Source organism: Tursiops truncatus, chromosome X (genome assembly GCF_011762595.2).
Source record: "Tursiops truncatus isolate mTurTru1 chromosome X, mTurTru1.mat.Y, whole genome shotgun sequence".
NCBI lineage: Eukaryota > Metazoa > Chordata > Mammalia > Artiodactyla > Delphinidae > Tursiops > Tursiops truncatus.
The window spans coordinates 31,494,481-31,520,175 of NC_047055.1; the positions used below are offsets into that span (position 1 = coordinate 31,494,481).

General features: G+C 37.6%; 1 protein-coding gene across 3 annotated transcripts in view; it reads right to left on the reverse strand.

Moving 5' to 3' along the window:
* PLS3 (plastin 3) overlaps nt 1-25,695 on the reverse strand; it is a 90,211-nt gene that overhangs the window by 34,956 nt on the left and 29,560 nt on the right. For 2 of the 3 annotated variants that reach the window (XM_019949484.3, XM_073799123.1), the window contains exon 2: nt 9,808-9,888. In XM_019949484.3, coding sequence (XP_019805043.1) covers nt 9,808-9,880 — 73 coding nt within the window. In that variant the 5' untranslated portion in view covers nt 9,881-9,888. Of the gene's footprint in view, nt 1-9,807; nt 9,889-25,305; nt 25,424-25,695 lie in introns of those variants that run through there. The other variant, XM_019949483.3, reaches the window with a different exon arrangement.

A 25,695-nucleotide genomic window follows, 5' to 3' on the forward strand; every position in this document is an offset into this window, starting at 1 on the left:
ATCCTCAACAAAATACTAGCAAACAGAATCCAACAGCACATTAAAAGGATCATACACCATGATCAAGTGGGGTTTATTCCAGGAATGCAAGGATTCTTCAATATACACAAATCAATCAATGTGATACACCATCTTAATAAATTTAAGGATAAAAAGCTATGATCATCTCAATAGATGCAGAAAAAGCTTTTGACAAAATTCAACACCCATTTATGATAAAAACCCTCCAGAAAGTAGGCATAGAGGAACTTTCCTCAACATAATAAAGGGCATATATGACAAACCCACAGCCAACATCATTCTCAATGGTGAAAAACTGAAACCATTTCCACTGAGATCAGGAAGAAGACAAGGTTGCCCACTCTCACCACTATTATTCAACATAGTTTTGGAAGTTTTAGCCACAGCAATCAGAGAAGAAGAAGAAATAAAGGGAATCCAAATCAGAAAAGAAGAAGTAAAGCTGTCACTGTTTGCAGATAACATGATAGTATACATAGAGAATCCTAAAGATGCTACCAGAAAACTACTAGAGCAAATCAATGAATTTGGTAAAGTAGCAGGATACAAAATTAAGGCAGAGAAATCTCTTGCATTCCTATACCCTAACGATGAAAAATCTGAAAGAGAAATTAAGGAAACACTGCCATTTACCACTGCAACAAAAAGAATAAAATACCTAGGAATAAACCTACCTAAGGAGACAAAAGACCTGTATGCAGAAAACTATAAGACACTGATGAAAGAAATTAAAGATGATACAAACAGATGGAGAGATACACCATGTTCTTGGATTGGAAGAATCAACATTGTGAAAATGACTATACTACCCAAAGCATCTACAGATTCTATGCAATCCCTATCAAACTACCAATGGCATTTTTCACAGAACTAGAAGAAAAAAATCACACAATTTGTATGGAAACACAAAAGAGCCCAAATAGACAAAGCAATCTTGAGAAAGAAAAACGGAGCTGGAGGAATCAGGCTTCCGGACTTCAGACTATACTACAAAGCTACAGTAATCAAGACAGTATGGTACTGGCACAAAAACAGAAATGTAGATCAATGGAACAGGGTAGAAAGCCCAGAGATAAACCCATGCACAGATGGTCATCTTATCTTTGATAAAGGAGGCAAGAATATACAATGGAGAAAAGACAGCCTCTTCAATAAGTGGTGCTGGGAAAACTGGACAGCTACTTGTAAAAGAATGAAATTAGAACACTCCCTAACACCACACACAAAAATAAACTCAAAATGGATTAAAGACCTAAATGTAAGGCCAGACACTATCAAACTCTCAGAGGAAAATATAGGCAGAACACTCTATGACGTAAATCACAGCAAGATCCTTTTTGACCCACCTCCTAGAGAAATGGAAATAAAAACAAAAATAAACCAACGAGACCTAATGAAACTTCAAAGCTTTTGCACAGCAAAGGAAACCATAAACAAGACCAAAAGACAACCCTCAGAATGGGAGAAAATATTTGTAAATGAAGCAACTGACAAAGGATTAATCTCCAAAATTTACAAGCAGCTCATGCAGCTCAATAACAAAAAAACAAACAACCCAATCCAAAAATGGGCAGAAGACCTAAATAGACATTTCTCCAAAGAAGATATACAGATTGCCAACAAACACATGAAAAAATGGTCAACATCATTAATCATTAGAGAAATGCAAATCAAAACTACAATGCGATATCATCTCACAGCAGTCAGAATGGCCATCATCAAAAAATTTAGAAACAATAAATGCTGGAGAGGGTGTGGAGAAAAGGGAACACTCTTGCACTGCTGGTGGGAATGTGAATTGGTACAGCCACTATGGAGAACAGTATGGAGGTTCCTTAAAAAACTACAAATAGAACTACCATATGACCCAGCAATCCCACTACTGGGCATATACCCTGAGAAAACCATAATTCAAAAAGAGTCATGTACCAAAATGTTCATTGCAGCTCTATTTACAATAGCCAGGAGATGGAAACAACCTAAGTGTCCATCAACAGGTGAATGGATAAAGAAGATGTGGCATATATATACAATGGAATATTACTCAGCCATAAAAAGAAACGAAATTGAGTTATTTGCAGTGAGGTGGATGGACGTAGAGACTGTCATACTGAGTGAAGTACGTCAGAAAGAGAAAAACAAGTACTATATGCTAACACATATATATGGAATCTAAAAAAAAAAAAAAAAAAGGTTTTGAAGAACCTAGGGGCAGGACAGGAATAAAGACACAGACATAGAGAATGGACTTGAGGACACGGGGAGGGTGAATGGTAATCCGGGATGAAGTTAGAGAGTGGCACGGACTTATATATAGTACCAAATGTAAAACAGATAGCTAGAGGGAAGCAGCCGCATAACACAGGGAGATCAGCTCGGTGCTTTGCGACCATCTAGAGGGGTGGCATCGGGAGGGGGAAGGGAAATGCAAGAAGTAGGAGATATGGGGATATATGTATATGTATAGCTGATTCACTTTGTTATAAAGCAGAAACAACGCACCATTTGTAAAGCAATTATACTCCAATAAAGATGTTTAAAAAAATGAGTTACCAAGAAGAAAATTAAATATAAAAAAAACCTGTTTCCCCGCTAGCAATTTCTGATAGAACGATATTTTTAAATGTATTCTACTTTTCTCTGACTTCTGAAATGACATATCTGAACAAAATTTAAGCATGTTATTTAATCCAGTTTAGAGCTAGAGTGTTGTTCTTTTTGTGTTCTTAGGGATACAACAGCAGTGGAAGGTAGAGATGTTTAAAAATAAATACTGGAGAACTATAATGAATTCAGGGCTACATGAAACTGACAAAGGCCCTGAGAGTCTAGTCTATCTGGCAGTTTCTTCGCTTTAGGTAGAAGAGAGGTGCAGGCAATGGGGGAACTACCACTTGTGCGCACCCTCTCTGAAATAACCTCTCTTGAGCATTAATTAGAAGCTCACTGATGTGATTAAAAGATGCCAGGAAGTAACCACCCTAAAATATAACTAACATAAAATAGCCACATGTGGAAATACCATTTTGAAGTAAGTGTAGTAATAACAGATGCTTTTAGTAATGGACAGGAACGTTTTAAAGGGCGGTTGGAGGAATAAGAATTTGTCATTACCTGACAGTCTTATGAGACTGTAAATCTCTTGATGAAGATTCTTCTAAACCTTTTTATCTCCCACCCCAATATGTAGCACAGTACCTTGCATAGAATAAGCAGAGGGAAAAGTAATTTTTGTGGAATCATTGATCCTCAAGTATTTTTTAGTTAATTTTTATTGGAGTACAGTTGCTTTACAATGTTGTTAGTTTCTGCTGTACAGCAAAGTGAATCAGTTATACATATACATATATCCACCCTTTTATAGATTCTGTTCCCATGTAGGTCCCAGTACTCATTACAGAGTATTGAGAAGAGTTCCCTGTGCCATACAGTAGGTTCTTATTAGGATCCTCAAGTATTAAACCAGGAAAAGAATGCTCTGATCTAATGAGCATTTAAAAAACAGAACTAAGCAAACAACAATGACCAAAAAATGCAGAAATAGCACTGAAAAACTGAATGGCAATTCATCAGGAAACCCTGAGGACAGAAATATCCCTTAAATAACATTCAATCTCATTCCCTTTGTTCTAATTCTGTCCCCACCCAGCAGCCTTCAGATCTGTAATTTGGTTTTCTAACTGAACACACCCACCAAGGAGTCTCCAAGTAGACTACCAGTGATGGCTGTCAGGTCAGGACCTCTCTCTCATTCTAAATGTAGAAACCTGCTTTGACTTTATTAAGAAATACCTGTGCATTTGTATAGCAGGAGTCAACCTCCAGAGCAAACTGAGTACCTACTCTGTGGCAGGCACAGCGCTAGACACCAAAGATACAGAATTAATCAGACAGAATCTGTGGCTCTTTCTTGAAACTGTGGCTTCAAAATACTTATAAAAATTTGGAGTCACTTTGAATCTCTTTCCTGTATCCTTCCTGATATGGGAAAAGAATCACTGACCATGTGTCATCTACTTTTACATATTTGTAAAGTTTTATCTACTCTGTTTCTCCATATTTTAACAGCAGATCTGGCTTGTACTACCTCCCGAGATCAAAGGCATTTTAGTGTTAGTACTAGTAAATTACTGCAAGGTTTTCTTAGAGTCCCCAAATCATACCTTTTGAAGAAAACAATTTTAATTTCAATAAGGCAGAGGGAGCCTAAAAAGGCAGCTTGCAATTAATTTTGGAAAATCTCCCAGCTGCTAAAGTACTTGAAAGACAAAACAGGGTGCAATTATTTTAAAAGAGTTTTATGCTAATTTTATTTCCAATCCCCAGCCAAAACACACATACACACACACACACACACCCTTAAACAATATCAGAGATCTAATGTGCTGCACTTTGGAAGGCTAGAATATGGGACAGCACAAAGGCATTTTAGAGAGCTTCTCCCTCTTCAGTGACGTTATTAACCAGGAGCTCGAGACTATGTTTGATGGTGAACTTTTCGTATTCTGAGTTTTGACATAAACATGAGAATTTAATAACAAATGGACCCCAAAACACAGCTCTAGACTGAAAGCAGTTTTAACAACTGGAAATCACAACCTCCTGGCAGGATGGCAGTCCTTTATTTACTCATTAAAGCTGCCAATATTCTGAAGGCCCTTTCTGGCTCATTTGCCCCTTCCTCATTAACTACAGATTGGTGTGGGGTGGAACAGGTTCTGCATTTCGAAGACTCTTCCGTTCCAGCATCATATTTTCGACCACCCGATAAAGTAGATATTATCATACAGCCTGTATTATCTACAGTGTTCTCAATGTTTCTGCAAACACAGGTCTCAACTGTTCGGTTCAGAAAATATGGCCAGTGTGGGCAGACACTGACGGGCTGCAGGGAAAAAGAAGAAACTCCACCTACTCAATGAACAAAGTTCCCGCATGGAGTCCAGAGCTGAACTTCAAGAAATGGATCAAGTGTTCTATTTTTAAAGAAAGATCGCTAGACTTGAAAAAAAAAATCACTAAGACACTCCCAGTGCTGTACCAGAGAGGCCAGTGTCTCAGTGTCTTTCAAACTGGCTGCTGAATTCATCAGAGAGGAACCAAATGTTTTTAACAATAGATCCTCTCTGTCTGTCTGTCTGTCTCTATGATGACACGTGTAGATTCACATCTGCATTGTTTTGAAAGAAACCTCATTATGCTCTCTTACCAAGTATTATTTCAGATGCCAGTTAACTCTCCCAAAACCCTCCCCCAAGTAACCTTAAAGTAAATAAACTTATTATACAGCCATGTTCCTGCAGAAGTTTGAATCACACCAAGAATGCATATCCTTAAAAGGAAATGTTTTCCCTCCCCTTGCATCCTGTTATTTAAGCTATTTTAAGTACTTGTCTGGCGAAAGCTGAGCCAGAATTCAAGTAGTTTTGATTTTACCTCTGTTTTACACTGCCCATGTCCAGGTGGTATGTGGTACAATCTATCACTTCAAATGCATCTTTTGGGGTGCTACTTTGTCTTATAAATCTGACAGTGAGAGAGAATGGGATTTCCCTTGACCCCTGGGTTTTGTGTGTATCTGTGTGTTGCTTTATTCATCCTTGAATCTGTTAAATCTAGTGTCTTTCTTTATAAACAGGTCACGTATGTGTGTCCTCATCTGCAATACATATGCAACCTCTTTACAAACCCACTACGGACAGTACTCATTAGGACTTAAAGAAGAAAACCAATCAAGTGCAGATGCACATCCTTTCAGAAAAGCTGTGTTTAAAAGTTCCATTTAGTTTAACCAATATATTCCACAAATTTTTTGCACTAAAAAAATGACAAAAGGAATCTATATATCTAACAATAATGGATTTAAACACACACACACACGATCCTGATTGCCTATGAAAGCACACAAAATATTAATTTAAAAGACTCAGCCAAAAGACTTGTGCAGAAGAATTTAGATTATATTCCACCCTCAGATCTAAGCAATAAAGTTGAGCTTTCATTAGGCATTAAAACTTTAGAAAAGGCAGCTGCTAAACATCTCCAGATGCTTAAACACGGGTTTTGCCTTTCACAGCTTATACCTTTTGAGGTAGCTCATTCCAGCGAATACATATAAGAGGCAGTTTAATGAGTCCCAGCTAAGGATAGAATAGAGGTCGCTACCAAAGAGTTCATCCTAATAGTGGATCCCCAAAGGTGGAGGTCAATTACAGCTGAAGGCTGGACAGGGTTAGAGGGCTGAGACCAGGCAATCAAAAATGCTGTCTATCAACTGTTTTCCAACTCAAAATTTCCAGCAGTTTGGCTATCATTTTCCACCTGCTACCGCTTTCCCACTTAAAAAATACACATACACACACACACACACACACACACACACACACACACACACACACACACACACACATGAGCGCATTCTCGCACACCCCCAATCTGTGTTCCTATCTTCCACACAGTCAAAACATGGTTTTCAGACTATCCTGAGACCTTCATTTCTAATATTCCATCGATAATTAACCAGATGGCACAGTGAAAGAGCACTGGTTTATTTATTTATTTTGGTTGGGCTGTAGTTTTAATTTTTTAAGCCATAATTAAACAAATATGCACTGGTGTCATCTTATTGAATACTAAAAGTAAATTAAAAGAAACCACCATGCTTTTTGCGGCATCATCCTGATGTGGTTTTTATATACTAGAGAATATCAAGTAATTTGAAATAACTCAACTTCCTGAGATGAGAAAATCTGGTACAGCTACAATCACCATAACCAAAAATTGTTGTCTTAGTTTGGTGGGCAGCCTCAAAGGAATAAACCCACATTCTTCCTAGTCATTTATGAAACCCCATGATTTTATTTCAGAAGTGTTGAATTCCTGTTTGGAAAAAAAACCTGAGCGGCTATTGCTCAGGAGAGAAAAAAGCGTTTGCAGGACTAAAGCCAATCTGAGAAGATCTACAATACATGAATTTATCTTTATGACAAGGCATCATTCAAATGACCTTTAGCTTCTATAACAAGATTAAAGTCCCAGAGTGTAAAAGACATTTTCTCCTTGGTAAAATATTTACTTCCTATGTGTTCTGAAAAGTTTTATTTATTCTTCTTTAGAATGAACTTATACAGCATTGCAGCATTTTAAATTAAAACAGAAACATTATGAAGTAGGAAAAAATGAGAGCCAAGGATTCTGCTATCCCAGTGGAAAATACTAGAAACAAATGTTGAGAAAACGAAAATAATTAAATGAAAATATACTGCTTGGAACTTAACACTAAGCAGGTGCAGAAAGTGAGTGAAAGGAGAATGTAAATCTTAATACTCGATTTTTATTGCTAGTAAAGAGAGTTTCAAAGCACTATTAATTGATTGAACAAAACCCATGATTAGTGGTAATTACAGAGATTTTCTCCACACACTATTATTTTGCTGAATTTCTAAAGAGATAATCAAGGCTATTATTTTTAATAGACGGGAAAAATCATATAATGATTTCCATATTGTGTCACAATTGAACTGAGACAAAGTAGTCTTCCCTCCCCTCCCCTCCCCATAAGAAAGAATTGTCAGGAAAATAGGTTATAGAGCTTGTTTTTAAAATCAAGTTTCCCTGAATGAAAAAAAAAAAGGATTTCCATAACACCTTTGACAGTTGCCTAAGGGCTCTGCAAATAAGAATAACTAAAAACTACAAATATTTTAAGGGAAAATCAAAAGATTCAGCTGGGTCTTTAAACACTTTTCTAAAAGACAGACTATACACAAGCATATTAAAAATATGCTGAAAAATATAAATTTTATGTGTTACATTGTAATGGCCAAAGCCTTCAGAATAAATTCCGCCATGATGAAAATCTTCATAACAAAGACCGCTTGTGATAATGACAAAGTCCCAGTACATGAAAAGACTACCTATAATTCCTTGGAATTCAATCAATTAACTATTTATGTATTGAAAACCTAACATGTGCAACAGTGAGCTAGATACTGAGGGGGAATAGAAAATAATAATATGTGGAACAGGCAGAAATTTTGGACTCCAGAATTCCTATTTACAGCATATAGAGTAATAAGAGTCTACATATCATAGAAGTACATGCCTCGTAGGGCTTCAATAAGACACACGGCTCAATCTCCCACCTTTGGGAAGGTGTTTGCCTACCCTAAACCCTCCAAGATGTATGATTTAAAGTAAGACAGTAGTTCCACAATGACCCTTTCTTGCAGTCCAAGCTCTAATTGATCTCTCAGACCAATTTAGCCCTGTTTCCTCCTTGGAGATAACTGGTCAACCCTCTTTATATCATTAAGCTTTAAAAGAGCAATTAAGCTCTTTTACTGATAAAAGTATCCCAGTGCCATCAGGTAAACCATATTCAAATTAGCTTTAATTTTTAAAAAATATTGCACACAAATATTTCCAAGATGCTGCACATGAGGATAAGGCTTGTATTCAACAATAAACATTGATTTGAGGAGGTGAGGCCTTGAAGATTAAGCAATAGCAATAAGGTCCCCACCCCCAAATCCTATTCGTAAAAAAAACAAATCAGGCTGTCCCAAACACTGAAAGATGAATATAAATAAAACAGAAGGTTTGAAGGAAACAATTATGATAAGAACAATTTCTACAGAATAATGCGATTTAAAAAGTCTTGCAGCCAAGAATTCACCTGCTGTTTTTCATAATCAATCTATATTAAACTGAGTAGTACACTTCTTCCAGTAAGTGGTATCTATGGCAAGTTAATTGACTGCCTTTTTTTCATACACACACACACACACACACACACAAAAGTGTTAGATCCAGGACTTATTTTTTCCTAGTTAGAATTCTGATGGGATTATGAATAGTCACGCTGGCTGGGGGAGTCATTATTTTTCCCAAGGCATGTTGTTATTACTAAATGACTTCATAGAAAATGTTGCTCATAAATGTATGGGAATAGGGATGTGTATTTCCTCACTTTTCACTGATGGGGTTCCCAACACAGGTCAAAGAGTAGATTCTGATTTAAATAACAAATCATTTTGATTTAACTTCATACCCTTTAATCAAGGAGATACCAAATAGTATTAGTCTTCCTCGCAAAGCACATGTTGACTCATGTGAGCACACACATCAATAATCAGGTCTTACCCTGTTTTCTCATTATCTTCACTGACTTGACCTGAGCACTGAAATTTGGAATGTAAATACTATAAATTGCTTCCAATTCAGCTGCTGAATTCGAAGACATGTTATATGATGTTTAAGGATAAACCAAGTGGCAGGCTAATCCTTCCCATCTTATACTGATGCTAATTCAATTTAAGAAGGTCGAACAGTGTGCATTCTCCAAAGGCACATAAGATCCATGAAAAAGGCAGGAAAGCCACGCTGATTAGGGAAAGGTAAAAACATCATCTAATGGTTCTTAACATCTTCAGGGGTCACCTGGCCCTTTAAGAATATGGTGAAAGCTCCAAATCCTCTCCTCAGAAAAATATGATAAACAAAATACGATAACAACACAAAATTTGTCTAAAAATTTCAGGAGCCACAGCAGCCCCCAGTTAAAGACTGGGATCCTGGACTAAAAACCTTTGACCATATTAGACACTAGATATAATTAGCAATAACACAGTTTAAAGTGTAGCTTCTAAAACTTTATTCCACTGGTTCTAACCATCTTGCCCTAAGTTTCATGATTAACCATTCATATAATTTTTCAGAGAAATAACTTTGATTAGTACCAAATAAAGTTTGCTTTACTATAGTTACTCTACAAAAAACACTTACCGACTTTTGCAAAGGCCTCTTTGAGTTCATCAAGCTCATCTTTGGAAATCTGAGTGGTAGCCATCTCATCCATTTAAAGATCTAAAGAGAAACCAGAAGGGTTTAAGACTTTAAACAGAAACAGAGTCATAGATACAGAGAACAAACAGGTAGTTGCCAGAGGGGAGGGTGGAGGGGGAGGAAAGAAATGTGAGGGAGCTTAAGAGGTACAAACTTCCAATTATAAATTGGAAAATAAATAAGTCACAGGTATGAAATGTACAGTGTGGGGAACACAGTTAATAACTATGTAATATCTTTGTGTGGTGACACATAACAACTAGACTTATCATGGTGATCAGTTTGAAATGTACAGAAATATCGAATCACTATGTTGAGTAACAGGAACTAACAGTGTTGTGGGTCAATTATACTTCAAAAACAAACTCACAGAAAAAGAGATCAGATTTGCGGTTACCAGAGGCAGAGGTAAGGGGAGGGGGAATTGGATGAAGGTGATCAAAAGGTACAAACTTCCAGCGATAAGATAAATAAGCACTAGGGATGTAATGTACAACACGATAAATATAATTAAAACTGCTGTGTGTTATATATGAAAGTTGTTAAGAGAGGAAATCCTGAGTTCTCATCACAAGGAAAACAATTTTTTTCTATTTCTTTTATTTTGTATCTATATGAGATAATGCATGCTTACTAAATTTATTATGATAATTATTTCATGATGTATAGAAATCAAATCATTTTGCTGTTCACCTTAAACTTATACAGTGCTGTATGTCAATTATATCTCAATGAAACCGGAAGAAAAAAATTTTTTAAGACTTAAAAAAATTTTGTGATGATTATAAGCGCTCCTGCAAACTCTCATTTTAGGGATAATTTAGACTTTCTAGAAATGCAAACTACTAAAACCATCTGAATAGGTCCTCATATTTCTAGCTACAGCCATAATAAAGAAAACAAACAAATGAGAAGTTATCATTTACCAAAAGTTATTCAGAAAAAAATACTTGTGAATCTTCCTTTCAAGGACAAAATCTTACGTTACGTTCAAAGAATGTAAGGAAGGGGAAGGTACCAAGTAATGACAGAAATTCTTGGTTACATGTGCCAAAACTAAGTCAAAATTATGTGACCAAAGATTCGTGTAAAATATAACTTTTTTGGGACTTCCCTGGCGGTCCAGTAGTTAGGACTCCAAGCTTCCACTTCAGGGGGCACGGGTTCAATCCCTGACTGGGGAACTAATATCCCGAATGCCATGTGGCATGGCCAATAAATAAATAAATGAATGAATAAGTGTTAAAAAAAATAACGTTTTCATTTAGCATTTACATATCTATCTATCTTACTGGCTATTTCCATTTTTCCCATCTTTATTGAGATATGTGACATATGATACTGTGTGAGTTTAAGGTGTATATCATAATGATTTGATACACATATATATTGCAAAATGATTACCACAATAAAAGTTAACACATCTATCACCTCACATAGTTATCACCATTTTTTCCATTTATATATCACCATTTCCATATATCACCATTTTTTTTCCATTAAGCCATTTAAAAATCTTTCACTGTGAAAAAACTGATTTTCAGGTAGTATAAAAACAGCTATCAATCATTCCCATTAAAGGAGGAGTCAACTGGGCTTCCCTGGTGGCGCAGTGGTTGAGCGTCTGCCTGCCGATGCAGGGGACACGAGTTCGTGCCCCGGTCTGGGAGGATCCCGCATGCCGCGGAGCGGCTGGGCCCGTGGGCTATGGCCGCTGAGCCTGCGCGTCCGGAGCCTGTGCTCCGCAACGGGAGAGGCCACAACAGTGAGAGGACTGCGTACCGCAAAAAAAAAAAAAAAAAAAAAAGGAGAAGTCAACTAAAACAAATTATTTTTGGCTTTGATACAGAAACACACACAAGAGCAGGCTAATTAACACATCTTTGTGTACACAACTTATTAATATTATTTGAGTTTATACTCTTTCTGATTTGGCCCTATTTTACCTATTTAACCAATAGTCAGGGCTTGGCAAACTATGGCCTGTGGGCCAAATCTGGCCCACTGCTTATTTCTGTATGGTCCCCAAGCTAAGTATGGTTTTTACAGATAAACATTTGCTGTCAAATGTTTGAACCTCAGTTAAGTGAAATGTTACCCCAGGGGGCGAAAAAAATTCCATTCTTCTCATCAGTTGAGTTGTATTACCAAAAAAGGTACTCAAATATTTATTATATTTTGACTTTTGTCAGTAAAAATCTGTGGAAATAATATTTAAACCCTTGATATTAATAATATAATATTCTTATTTTGCCTCTTGGCGTACAATATACATGATGTGGACCTTTACAGAAAAACTTGACTGAGCCCTGCAACAGAGAAAGGAGGTCTGTACCACAATGGAAAATTCCCACATACCAACCTATTAACAATTTTTAGACAGAAGGAAATGAAAATGATTATGTGTTGTCCTTTTTTGTTTTGGCTTTGTTGTTTTCTGTCTTTTTTATCTTTTTAAAGAACTTTACTCTTTAGAACAGTTCATGGCAAAATTGAGCAAAAAGCACAGAGAATTCAGTTCCCATATACCCCCTGCCCTCACACTCGCACAACCTCCCTCATTATGAACATCTTCCATCAGAGGGGTACATTTGTTACAACTGATGAACCTTCTTTGATACAGCATTGTCACCTAAAGTCCATAGTTTACATTAGGCTCACTCTTGGCATTGTAATACATATTACGCATTTTGACACCATGATAGTATCATACAGAATAGCTTCACTGTTCTAAATGTGTTGCCTTTCCAAAAAAGTGTAAAATTTCACAAACTGTGAAATGCCAATTTGAGATCTTATATTTACCCCTTTTAGACATTTCAAAAATAATTTTTGAATAGCCTTTCATATGTATTTGTGGGATTTATTTATTTACTTATGGCCGCACCGCGGCATGTGGGATCTTAGTTTCCAGACCAAGAATTGAACCCATGCCCCCTGCAGTGGAAGCATGGAGCCCTAACCACTGGACCACCAAGGAATTCCCCCTTTTAGACATCTTTATTAAGAGTTAAAAAATTACTCGCCAACTCATCTTTTTTGCCATGATGACTAATACTTAGTACAGAGACGCTCAAGAGAGAGCTGGGCCACATCTGTCTTTTGCACACCCATAGCTGTCACTTCTAGAACTTATCACAGTCCCAGGCAGGTAGTAAGGCACTCAATAAAATCGTATTTTCATAAATTCATCCATTCAACAACTTGCGTCAAGGCCTACATTAGACAAATTCATATTCCTACTAATTCCCTGAATGCTCATAACAGCCTTTTGAGGTAAATATTCCTACTCCCTTTTTTCTTATTAGAGATAACCTAGGCTCAGAGAGACCATGGACCTGGAATTCAAACTCAGGTTTCTCAAATCCCTGGGAAGTTTTAGCTAAGTTTCCACCATAATGTAACACATTTATAATGACTCATTTATTTAAAAAATTAAATAAAAACAGACTTTTAAAAAACATAAAACAGAACTTGCCGGTTCATAAACTTTTCTTACCTATGGTGTTAAAATGTCACTAAAGAGGGACAACTTCTCAGTAGAAAGTTGGGTAAATACACCTTTCAGAGCAGTCTCGGGATCTATAAGGTGAAGACCTTCAGTTGGACACGAAGGCAGACATTTTAAAGATTAAGAGTAAAAAGTGATTTTGCATACGTTAAGCTGCAAAGTGATAACAGTACTTTTAAAAAGTATTGTAGGGACTTCCCTGGAGGTCCAGTGGTTAAGACTCTGCGCTTCCACGGCAGGGGCTGCAGGTTTGATCCCTGGTTGGGGAACTAAGATCCCACATGCCCCGTGGCGTGACCCAAAAAAAATATTCTATATTTTATTCACATGGTGTTCAAGACCTCTCATTACAAAAATACTATATAGGATTTACTCCAATTTTCTTCATGTATATTTTAAGTAATGATGTTTTCAATATAAAATTATTGCCCATCTCAGAACAATGGCACAGAAAGTTTGAAAGTGAGACTGTCTCAGAAAATCCAAAACATGTGGCCTCTCCTTTACTTCTTTTCTTTAAAAAATAAATTTATTTATTTATTTATTTTTGGCTGCGTCGGGTCTTCGTTGCTGTGTGCGGACTTCCTCTCATTGCGGAGATCGGGGGCCACTCTTTGTTGTAGTGCACGGGCTTCTCATTGCGGTAACTTCTCTTATTGCAGTGGCTTCTCTTGTTGCAGAGCACGGGCTCTAGGCTCGCGAGATTCAGTAGCTGAGGCTCGAAGGCTCTAGAGTGCAGGCTCAGTAGTTGTGGCGCACGGCTTTAGTTGCTCTGCGGCATATGGGATCTTCCCAGACCAGGTCTCAAACCCGTGTCTCCTGCATTAGCAGGCAGATTCTTAACCACTGCACCACCAGGGAAGCCCCTCTCCTTTACTTCTAAAGGTCTTTTCTAGTTTGGGCAATTCGTGAGTCAATAATAATGTAAAGTAGTTAGTCTTTTTTTTTTTTTAAAGACGATTTTATTCTCATACTACTATATCACTTCTATAAAAGAGAAAATTAGACAAAGATGGTTCTGGACATACCCCCCGCCCCACCTCACCCTTTATCCCTGCTGAACAGTGGGTTCTGACTCAATCCTTCCCTCCCACTTCTCCCCTTTGCAAGCAGAGGGTCTGAACAGGGTAGAAATCTCTTTCCTCTTTTTATACACCTCCCCCAACACACACCTCTACCCTCACACAATTTACCAAGGCGTCTGTTATATGCCTAGTTCCTGCCCTCAAGGAATCTACAATCTGGGGAAGACAAAAAAATGTAGATAATTATAATTTGACACAAAGTGAATTAGTGGTTGTAATAAAAGGTAGAGAAGGAGAAAGACTCTGGAGACCTTAAGGATTATTAATTCCATCTCAGGCAGGCCAAGAAAGTAGTACTTTTGTTCTTTGTGCAAAATTAGGAAATACATAGATCTCATAGAAATGATTTCGAGGCACTTGTTTACTTAAAAAAATATTAACACAATGCAGCATTTAAAAAACCCAAAATATACTTTCTGTTCTTTCTTTCTTTCTTTATATGGCTGCACTGGGTCTTAGTTGTGGCACATGGGCTCTAGTTCCCCGACCAGGGATCAAACCTGGGCCCACTGCATTGGGAGCGTGGAGTCTTAACCACTGGACCACTAGGGAAGTCCCCAAAATAAAGTTTTCTAATTTCTTATTCCTGTCTAATTATCATAATGAAAGCTTAAAGTGTCCCCTTTTACACCTATAACTCAGATTTTTCATCTACAGAAGACATGAAGAGGCACAACTGAGTAAGAGTAAAAAGAACTGCAATACACATATATTCCCAAAACAACATTTGTTTGATCCAGGATAACAAAATAGCTTAATTTAGGAGTCTCTCACTTGAATAAATTCAATTTCATTTATTTACAATTATTTGAAAGTAAATAAATAAATGCTACCCTGAAGCACCTGAGCTAAAAACTAAGAAATCCAACATAAAGTTTAAAAGGCTTACAATATACACTTCAGTTGACAAAAATCACAATATTTAAATTAGCTACTTAATGCAGACTTTTTTTTCCCACTATGAATAAAAAAAGTTTGTCCTTAAGACTACTCAAAGGTACTTGATGGAATCTTTAAGGAAATCAAGCAATGAAATACTATCTTGGGAGAAAATATCACATTTAAATAATTCAGGGAAGACAGGAACATCAGATTTTTAGAAAACCTTGCGAATTTACTGAAAGCTCTATCCCTCTTCATTGGGCATTCATTGAATTTTTTCTCTCAAAGCAAGTAAAACATCCCAGACTGGGGTTTAGGAAGCAAAATAGATGATGATATCATTATTGCCCTATAGACACGTTGATTCAATCCTGAACACTTGCGGCAAACTGTTGTTCCCCACCCAAGAATGCAGTATGTTATGATAGGAAGATTGTGAGATGTGGAATCAGAAGACATCAATTAATGCCCCGGCTCTGCTACTTCCTAGCAGTGTGTCTATGAGCGAGTTTATTTAATCCTGCTAAGGCTCAGTTTCCTCTTTTGAAAACAGCGATAATAACTACTTCCCCAGGGTCCTTGTGAAGATTAAAGATGGCATGTGAAAGCACACTGTAAACTATAAAGTATTATACAGCAACTTCAAATCCTTAATGAAAGAAAACGGTGAACAAATCAATGCCTAAGTAATTGTAAGAGGCTATATAAATATAAGGCATGAGTTCTACTAAGAACCTTTTAAATGGAATGTACGAAAAGTTATGTCATTTGCCCTATAATTATTGACTACAGAGTATAATAGATCTCCTTCACATATAAAAATTATAAGCCTTTAAGTCGAAATAATTTAAGAAGGATGGGACTAACAAAAATCTGTCAGCCATTTTTTACCCATGACTCAGTTTCGCTCCTGCATAAGACCAGTTTCTAAACACAACTTGAAGAACGGCCAGGAGATTTTTTTTTTAAATACAATTTTTACTTTATATCAGGACCACTTAAAAAAATAGCTAACAGCTTGTCAATATTGTCACATTCCTCCTACATTGCACATTTTTTTCATAAGCAATGCAAAATAAAAGGTGAAGAGGTAAAAAGTAAATATTATTGCTGAATAAAAGTTTAACCTCAATTTCACAGTATGTGATTGGTAAGTAAAAAGAAAGTCTGACTTTTGAAATATGTTGAAATGTGTCCTTTTCCCCAGTCTGTCTTCCCACAAAAGTGAACTTTATTTACATGGAGAGAGCAGGCGCCGATATTAAAGAAAGAAAGAAAGAAAGAAAGAAAGAAAAGAAAAGAAAAGAAAAGAAATATATTTTCCCTCCATTTAAATTTAGCCAAATGAAATACCATCAAAAGTAAAAGCTTCCAGGGTCTCTGCATTTTTCTGAATTCTCTCATCTGCAGAGCACTTTGATCTGTCCCCAATTCTGTTTCCTCCCTAGCTCCTATGCCTGCCTTCGCTATAAAGGGAAAGCATCAGGAGAAAAGCAAACCCTCTCCCTAAACATCTGAGACACAGGAAAACAGATTTTCAAATAAGGGAATGAAAGGAAAGCAAACAAAACCTTGTTTGTTTGTTTTGTCATAAAAGGATATGGTGTACAACTGGGTCTGAATTCAGGGCGTCACCCATAGAGGAATCTTATGCCTATGAAGTCATCCCTAATTACAGAGTTTGACTAACAATACAGCAATTATGAAACCACTCCACTGGCTCCTTTAACTATACTTAAACCCTCAACACAAATCTTTGCTGAGAAAGGTGTACCTACAACTACCTACCTGAAACTATTACTCAAATTCTAAAAGGTATTTGATGGAGATGAGGAAAGGGGGGGTGGTGCCTGTTTTCATCCCCTAAGGTGATTCACGTTAGGAATGCTGCTGACTAAATAATCTACTTACTAATCTGTGTCATTCAGAACCATTCGGGTCAGGAAGCAGGGCACACAATGGGAAACTTAACCATAGATAATCAAGAGTTGATTACGAATTTTATATTTTTTTCTTGAAGTTGAGAGGAACTAAAAGATAAAAGCAGGGCATATTCACCATAGACATTATCCAGCCACTTGTATGCCAGGTAAACAGAATTGGTAAAGTGAGGCTGATGACTTAAAATCAGAGATTTGGCCACACACACTTAAGCTGGTAAGCTCGAATCATGAAGAAGAGAGGGTGGACAAAACATGGAAGAATACATTATTTGTAGTTGTGTATCTGTCGCCTTCCTCTGTCCAAAACAGGCAGCACTTTGGAGCAGCCATACTTCACATACCTACCTGTACCAACAGAAACCGCCACCCTGCCTCCTCACTAGTAGGTAAGTCAACAGCACTAGTCTCCAGGTCAGATGGGCGTGCAACACTCTCAGCTAAAGCTCACCCACTCTCACTATGATTACTCAAGCTCTAGTGCCGCATTTCCAAATGACTTGAGAAAATTTCAACTTGAATGTCTATCATATTCACCCACTTATTCATTTATATTCAAGCCTTAATTGAAGGCTTAATATGTACCAGGCACTGTGTTGGGTGCTGCAGATATAGAGATTTAGGACCCAAAGCCTCCTCTCAAAGACCTTACTGTCCAGCGGGGAGAAAGATGGAAAAACAAAGACATAATATTAATGCCATCATCCTATTCACTGAGTGGTGGGGTGACAGTGGTGGGCTTCAGGAAAAGTTTTCCAGAGAAGGCGACTTTTGAACTTTATCTTAAAACATAAGTAGGGCTTCCTCAGACAGATATCACTGGTAAAGGCATTCCAGGCAGAGAGAAGATAATATTCTAGAGCTGTAGAAAGATAGTGTGGTTGGAGCACTGTGCCTAGGGTTTGAGAGAGACACAATTGGAGCAGAAGGTCAGGGTCTAATTTAGAAAGGCCACACTTAAAATCTGGACTTGACCCTCTGGTCAAGGGAGAAGCAAGGTCAGTGAGGAAAATTCCAGTCAGGAGAGTCTAAGTGTCTACATTTGAACTTACTGCCACATTATTTCTCCCCTTTTCAAATATCTCTCCTGTCAAATCAGGTCTCCTTTTCAACTTCCCTACTTTCCTCAGTCTCCAGGTTTACAAATTTGAGAAGTTTGGCCACAAGAAACCACTGGAGATTGAAGTAAATCACTAAGCTCTCTGGATTCTTCCATCATACCCCTTTATCACCTCATGTCTGGCCTTTTCCAAAGGCCTTTTAGCTGATCTATCTATGGTCCTGTCTCCCTCCAATGTAATCTCTACGCTGCTAACTTCCTGAAGAGCAGATCTAAGGTATGTTTCCTACAAAAGCAAGTCCTAACTTTTTTTTTTTTTTCTTTTTGCGGTATGTGGGCCTCTCACTGTTGTGGCCTCTCCCGTTGCGGAGCACAGGCTCCGGACGCGCAGGCTCAGCGGCCATGGCTCACGGGCCCAGCCGCTCCGCGGCATGTGGGATCTTCCCGGACCAGGGCACGAACCCGTGTCCCCTGCATCGGCAGGTGGACTCTCAACCACTGCGCCACCAGGGAAGCCCAAGTCCCAACTTTTAAGCACAACATCCTAAGCCCTACACTCTTCTGTATTGATACCTGTCTATCTTTCCAATGTTTCTTCCGATTACACACACTGCACACCCTGGAATCACACTCTCTTCACACCCTATTCCCCAAACAGGCCATGTATTTTCCCACCTCTGTTCCTTCTCCTCTGTGCTTCTCTCTAGTGGAATGCTGTTCACCTGTCTCCTATGTACTTTTCAAAAGCATCTTTGAGAAAGTCTCTTTGGAGTGTCCCCACCTGAGAGAAAAATTCTCTGTTCCCAGGACTCTCACAGAACTGCATGCTTTCTTCTGTTACAGCCAGTGCTGGATCCTTCCAGACAGCTCCAATTTTAAATATCTTACTGTCAGACCATATGTACTAATTTTTGAATGGGAAAATATAGTCACCACAAGGATAGCATTTAATACTACTATACATAAGCTCTCTGATGGGATGGAAGGGACCGTTTCCCATTCATCTTCATATTCCCAGCCCCTCTCACTGTGCCTACAGAGTAGGTAATATAAATAATTAATATAATAACATATCATTGTAAGTTTATACTATAGCAGCTAACATTCTTGGAGGACTAATTGTTTATATGGACTGTGTTAAATGCTTTATATATATTATGTAAGTTATTTCTCAGCAAAACTCTATGAACCACGTAGTATTGTTATTTCCATTTTACGGAAAAGCAAACAGGATTAGAGAAGTTGAGTAACTTGCCCAAAGTCACATGGCTAGAGAGAGGCAGAGCCAGGTCTCAAACCCAACTCCACCCGACACCAAAGTCAGCATTCTCAATCGTTATGCTGTACTGCATAGCTTCCTCAACCACGGCTTAGTGAATGAATTTATCTCCCCACAGACTATAAACTTATTAAAGTAGAAACACAGCTTACTCATCTCTGTATTCACCACAGCACTCTACGCAGAGACACAATGCATTATCAGTAAATATCTTGAATCAAAAAAGGTCCACATCTAGTACCCACAACAATTTTGATCATGTCAGTCCCATTTCAGGAAGCTATAATTTCTTATGCCTAAACAGCTGGTCTAAACTTTGCCTGGTATTCCTGGTCCTCTAGTGTTCCTACGAGTCACATCTAACCAGTTTAACCTTTCAACAACACTCAAAATTAGCTTTTTGATCACAACCATCCTCCTGAACGATACCCGTCCTATTAACTCTTACATCAGCATCTTTTATCCTGCCGCCACTACCTCCTGCCCTCCCTGCTAGTAAGAACTCCCTCTCTCTGTATCTACCTTTCACACTTATAATGCCCTCCTCTTTATTCCTCTTATCTTCTTATCCAAATCCTACTCATCCTTCAAGTCTCGGCAGAAGCCTCATCCGCTCCCAAACCACATTTCCCAGTGACTCCACACCCCTGCTGACCTTTCTCTTCAACTCCCACAGGATCTAGAATCTTGCCACAAAATTTAGCAGTTTAATTATAGACTTCCTCCTATAGTTATATAAGTGGATGTGAGTACAGTCTGGCTGGGACATCCATCATCCTACTAGATTCAGTTCATCTGCCTCCTCCACACTGATCCTCAAACTTGGTCCAAGAGAATAGTCTTCCCCAATCAAAGACAACCATTCTTTCACCAAGAGCACACAAATACTTGTCTAATTAGTTGCTCTGCAAGTCTTATTTCAAGATTGTTTGTTTCTCAAGAACAGAGTCTAAACTTCATCTTCCTCTCGGATACTCCCACAATGATAATCCACTGCTGGATGCTGGGTACAGAGGTATGGCTCAAAAACGATTCCAGTTGACTGCAATGTTTTGAGGGTGGTGCTAATCTGCAACATGCCCAATATTCAATGATTACTGAAATTATATTAGGGAAGAAACAAGAGCCTAGGGTAGTTGAGTGACTTTGCCCAAGACACAGAGCTGTGCAGCAAATGTAAAATTTAAAAAAAAAAAGAGTATGTGAGAGAGAAGGTAATTAACTACTCGTACCGTAAAAATAAAAACAAAGAGGCTACACACTGCTTTGTGGAAAGAAGGCTCATGCCTATTATACCCTATGGAAGATAATTTAAAAACTCCTAACCAGGAATTCCCTGGCAGTCCAGTGGTTAGGACTCTGTGCTTCCACTGCAGGGGGCACCGGTTGGATCCCTAATCAGGGAACTAAGATCCCCCATGCTGCATGGCACGGCCAAAAAACAAAACAAAAACAAAAAAAACCTCCTAACAAATGTGACCATCATATTGAGAAATATGAACGGTTGCCAGAAAATGCAGTTCCTTTCAGCTAATTCGTTTTTATTACTTGAAGGAGGGATTCACTTAATCCTTGAACTGAAATCACCAAAACTCTAACTGTGTAAAATATATAGAATATTGGCAACGGGTTCAGTAGATACTATATATTATAGAGTTCTAAAATTTCTTTATTCAAAATACTGGTGTTAAATAAACAATAAACAGGCCATACTTTTTAAAAAGAAGGACATGAATGCTGACCTTCTCTTGTGGCACATTCATTCCTATATATGACATGTTTCTGCTTCCCTGTATTTAATATCCCTTAATTTCAGCCACTTACATGCTAACTACTGTAAACAACCATTCCCATTGTACCAGTGCTAATAACTTAGTACAAATGTAAGCAAACACTCAAGTATCAATGTGACGATTTGATTTTGAGTTTAGGATTTCTTTTTTCATACATAAGCCATCACTGTGGTACTCCTAGTTTTTTTAGTGATTAGTTTTTTACCTTACCGCTGATTTTTCTCCAGGGGCAAGCGGCATGGAGTTTTGTTTGCTTACTTTTAGAAAACTTTAATGGAATCTTGGTAAAGGAGCAACTGTAATAATTTAAGAGGTTATATGCCTCTTTCTCAATTTAATGATCTGTTGCTCTGAAAGTCACAAGTGAGTCAAACTCTAACTGGTCTCACCTGTGTCACAGGTTTCTAGTCCTGAAACTTTAGGAAAGGTAAAAGCAGACAGAAGAAGTGGTGAAGGATTTTACTGTTTATTATTCCAGCACCTCAGCATTATTAAAAATTGTTCGTTATAGTCAACGTGGAGAGCAGACTTCTGTGATGAAAGCAACATTCAACATGTAGAACATACTTTACTTAACGAGGTTGTTTTTCAGGCCTAGACCCTCTGGTAATTCTACTTGACATTTCAGCTGCAAATTGGTAAAACTACACAGAGGACATTGATAGATAACCCCCAATAGAACAGACAGTATTTTCCCATGAGGCACTGTTATATATGCTGTTAGGCTGTACAGGATTCGGGACTAGAGAATAAAGCAGCTGGCTGATGGAACACACATCTGGATACATTTAGCAACTATGCTTCTACAATTCATTTAGATTAAAATAATAGGAACACAAAAACATATCATTTTGGTAACATAGCACACTATTTCAGGGACATTTGTGAAATGACCTAAAAAGCCTTACTTACTATTTACATGACAAAATACGTTTCAAATTCCAAATCAATTGAGCAATGAACTCTGGAAGGTTCTATCAGGGACTGAAGGCTAACTCTCCCTTTTATCCAACCTCAAGTAGCTGCCTGCCTATAAGTGCAATTTTGCTTTGGATGTACCCAAAAACATTAAGGAGACTGAAACATTAGCTCACTATATTTAATGTGAAGAAGTGCGTGTATGCTGCTCCAACAATGCCCATGGATGCATGAGAGAGGGTGAAGGTTTATTAAGAAGGGCAAGGGAGCAGAGGCGGCTGTTATTTGCCAAGTAATGCGCACAGAGTTAAACTAGCCCTCTTCCTACTTCCCTAATACCTACAACCAATTAAGCCACCTCAAATGTTCTGTCTGTGTTGTTTTAAAGGAGATGCAGCATAGGGTTCTGGTTGCTAACCAGTGACACCCCTTCCCCAATTACAGGAGCTCCCCACCCCCCAGCGTGTCCCACCATCTACTTCTCTATCTCCTCCGCTAGGCTGTGAGCTCCCTGAAAGCAGGGCTGGTACCTCATTTGACTTTGTATCTTGGCTCACAATAAGCCCCTACTAAATGTTTGTTGAATGAACTGATGTTCGAAAGTAGGGAAAGTGAACAGACTTAAACATACTGCAGGCTAAGTAGTTGTCACGCGTGGTTTTCAACATGCATACTCTATAGAGAAAGCTGGGAACAAAATAGTCAAGACATAATAATGTTCCCACATTCTTCACAGGCACTTGGCCTGTTAGCATGCTTTAACTATCTACTGGTCTTTAATACTTCAAGATACTACAAAACTCTTCAAGATGTTTGCAACCTGTTCTTTGAATTTAGCTGAAAGTCAAACAAAGGTTTTTTTTTCTTTCAGAAACAGTTTTTACTTGGCAACAATTTTGGCAATCAAGCAGCACATTTCACCTTTACAATAATATACATCACGCACACATCATGTTTTGACAAACGTGAAATTTATAGATAAATGTATCATTTAGAAATAAATGTAAATTGCTGCAAACTAAAGCTGTACTTAAAAATTTTATTATGAAAATTTTCAATGTATACAAAAGAGAAAATGTACAGCAAACACCCATAATCCCATCATCCAGATTCTACATTTATCAGATTTATCAGGATTTCCACACTGATTCTCTCTTCCTGTCCTCTTCTTTTCCCTTGCTTCCTCCCTCCCTCCCTTCTCGACCCCCCTTCCCTATCTCCCCCTCCCCTACCCTCTCTCTCTCCCCCACCTCCTGAATTACTGTAAAGCAAACCCCAGACATCCCATGAGTGATTTCACCCTACTTAGCTATTAAATGAGTTCATTTCCTGGAAACACCTCTATTCTGTTCTAGGATCTAGCATAAGCTAGATTCTAATTGATCTTTTTTTCAAGTACCAATATCTGTGAGTCACTTAAACCCCAAAGGGTGCCCAATCCTGTGTCATTTCCTGGAGGAATATCAACTACTTCCATTTTAAGTAAAAGTTTACTTTCCTCTTTTTGTCTTAATAAAGATAAGATCTTTAAGCAATGGCTATTTTAAAATAAGTTAATAATTTTTCCCATAGAAACATTCACATCAATTAAGTCAGATTGAAGACATTCTTTAAATTCTTGCTAGACAAGAGTTTTGTAGATATTTAATATACATCTTAACCGTATTCTAAAAGCCCCCTTTCCTATTATGAAGAATACTATATCAAACCCAAAGACACAACAAAGTTATACCTCTACTTCCCCATCTTTACAAAGCTAAGAAGTATTAACTCCTTGGATTGAAATAGCACATTCTTCTTTTAAAAGGTCCAATCCCTTTATTTCCTAAGTAAACTCTGACATTTTCCAAAAATATCTGAATAATTTATGAAAAAAACATATCTGCTGCTAATGAAATTAATTAACCATCACACTTGAGGAGTAGTTCCATTCTCCTTTCCTGTGAAAAATAACACGGAAGCCAAGGGCAACCTTCAGGTATATATCTCTCAGAAGGCAAGATCAGACCAGTTAACTCAAGACAAAATATTATGATGTACAACTCAGAAATCACTAGAGATAAAATTTCAGCTTAGACTTTGAGCTAAGCTGGAAGTTTATCTATTAGTCACTAAAATGGCCTCTTGCAGTGTAACATACCCTGCTTATATGTTCTCAAATATGGTACTTGTTAATTGAGAAAACTAGACTCTTTTGTTTCATACTTCACTTTTTACCTCATACGGGTGTAGTTAAGTACAACTAATTTGAGAGGTTACCCTTGATTCGGAGTCGAGATTTATACAACCAGCTATATTGAAATAGGAGAAATAAAACATATGATCACTATGTGATAGAAAACTCTGGTGAGTTTGTGAGCATCAGAAATCACTATCACTACCATATTATAGTAACACCACCAAAATCTCATCACCAATGATTTTCATGTATTTTGGCAAGTATGAATAAACACCAGTACAACTGTTTGTCATAAGTTATTTTGTAAGAGTAGAATATCAATCTGTTTGCCATATTCTGTCATGACAGCTACCCTCAACTTCTATTTCACAGAATTTTGAAAAACCATTTAACAGTGATCAAAAGTATTTGAAATTCCATTCCCCTTCGCCCCACCCCCAAGATATAAAGTAAGAGTTTCTGTCATTTAAACCTTTGGCATCTGACTTGATAGATACAGCTATATAATTAGGATTACAAAACCAATTTTTAAAAAGTACAAAGTCCCTAAAATATTCCCCAAATAAAGAAAAGACAATATATAGAGAGAGAACAAGTCAGATTCTAAACTTCAAATTTTTCTCTTAAAACAAATTTGCTTCTACTTGAATACATAAGATTTAGAAAGCGTCTCCAAATGTGTAACTACCCAAACACATAATAAGGATTTCGAGATGTTTAAAGTAAATTTCTGCTTAAATATTCCATAATATAAAAGTTAGAGCCTAACGAAATAATATTAAAATTGTTACCCTTCCGGGATGAGAGCAAACCTGTTGTTTCTTTCTCGCAGCACTAAACAGAAGGAACCTCCCACGCCCAGAACGCCAATCTGGAAACCCAACATTCTTCTCACAATTGCAACTTTAGAGAGCAAGTCATAACACTTCCTGCTAGAGAGAGAGAGCACCCTGACAAAGCTATGATACAATACTTACGAATCCCCTTCCTGTCAGCCTCACAGTATTTTGCCAAGTATTAACAAATTGGAACTTCACAACATTTAGAGAAAAGTGAATTTTTTCATTGCAGCTCCACTGAAATCATGCAAGAACACAAGGGAATTTAAAGTTGGTTCAGGTCGAATAGCTACAACCCACATACCTATTTAAAGTTTGAACATTAGCCAAGTAACCTGCTTA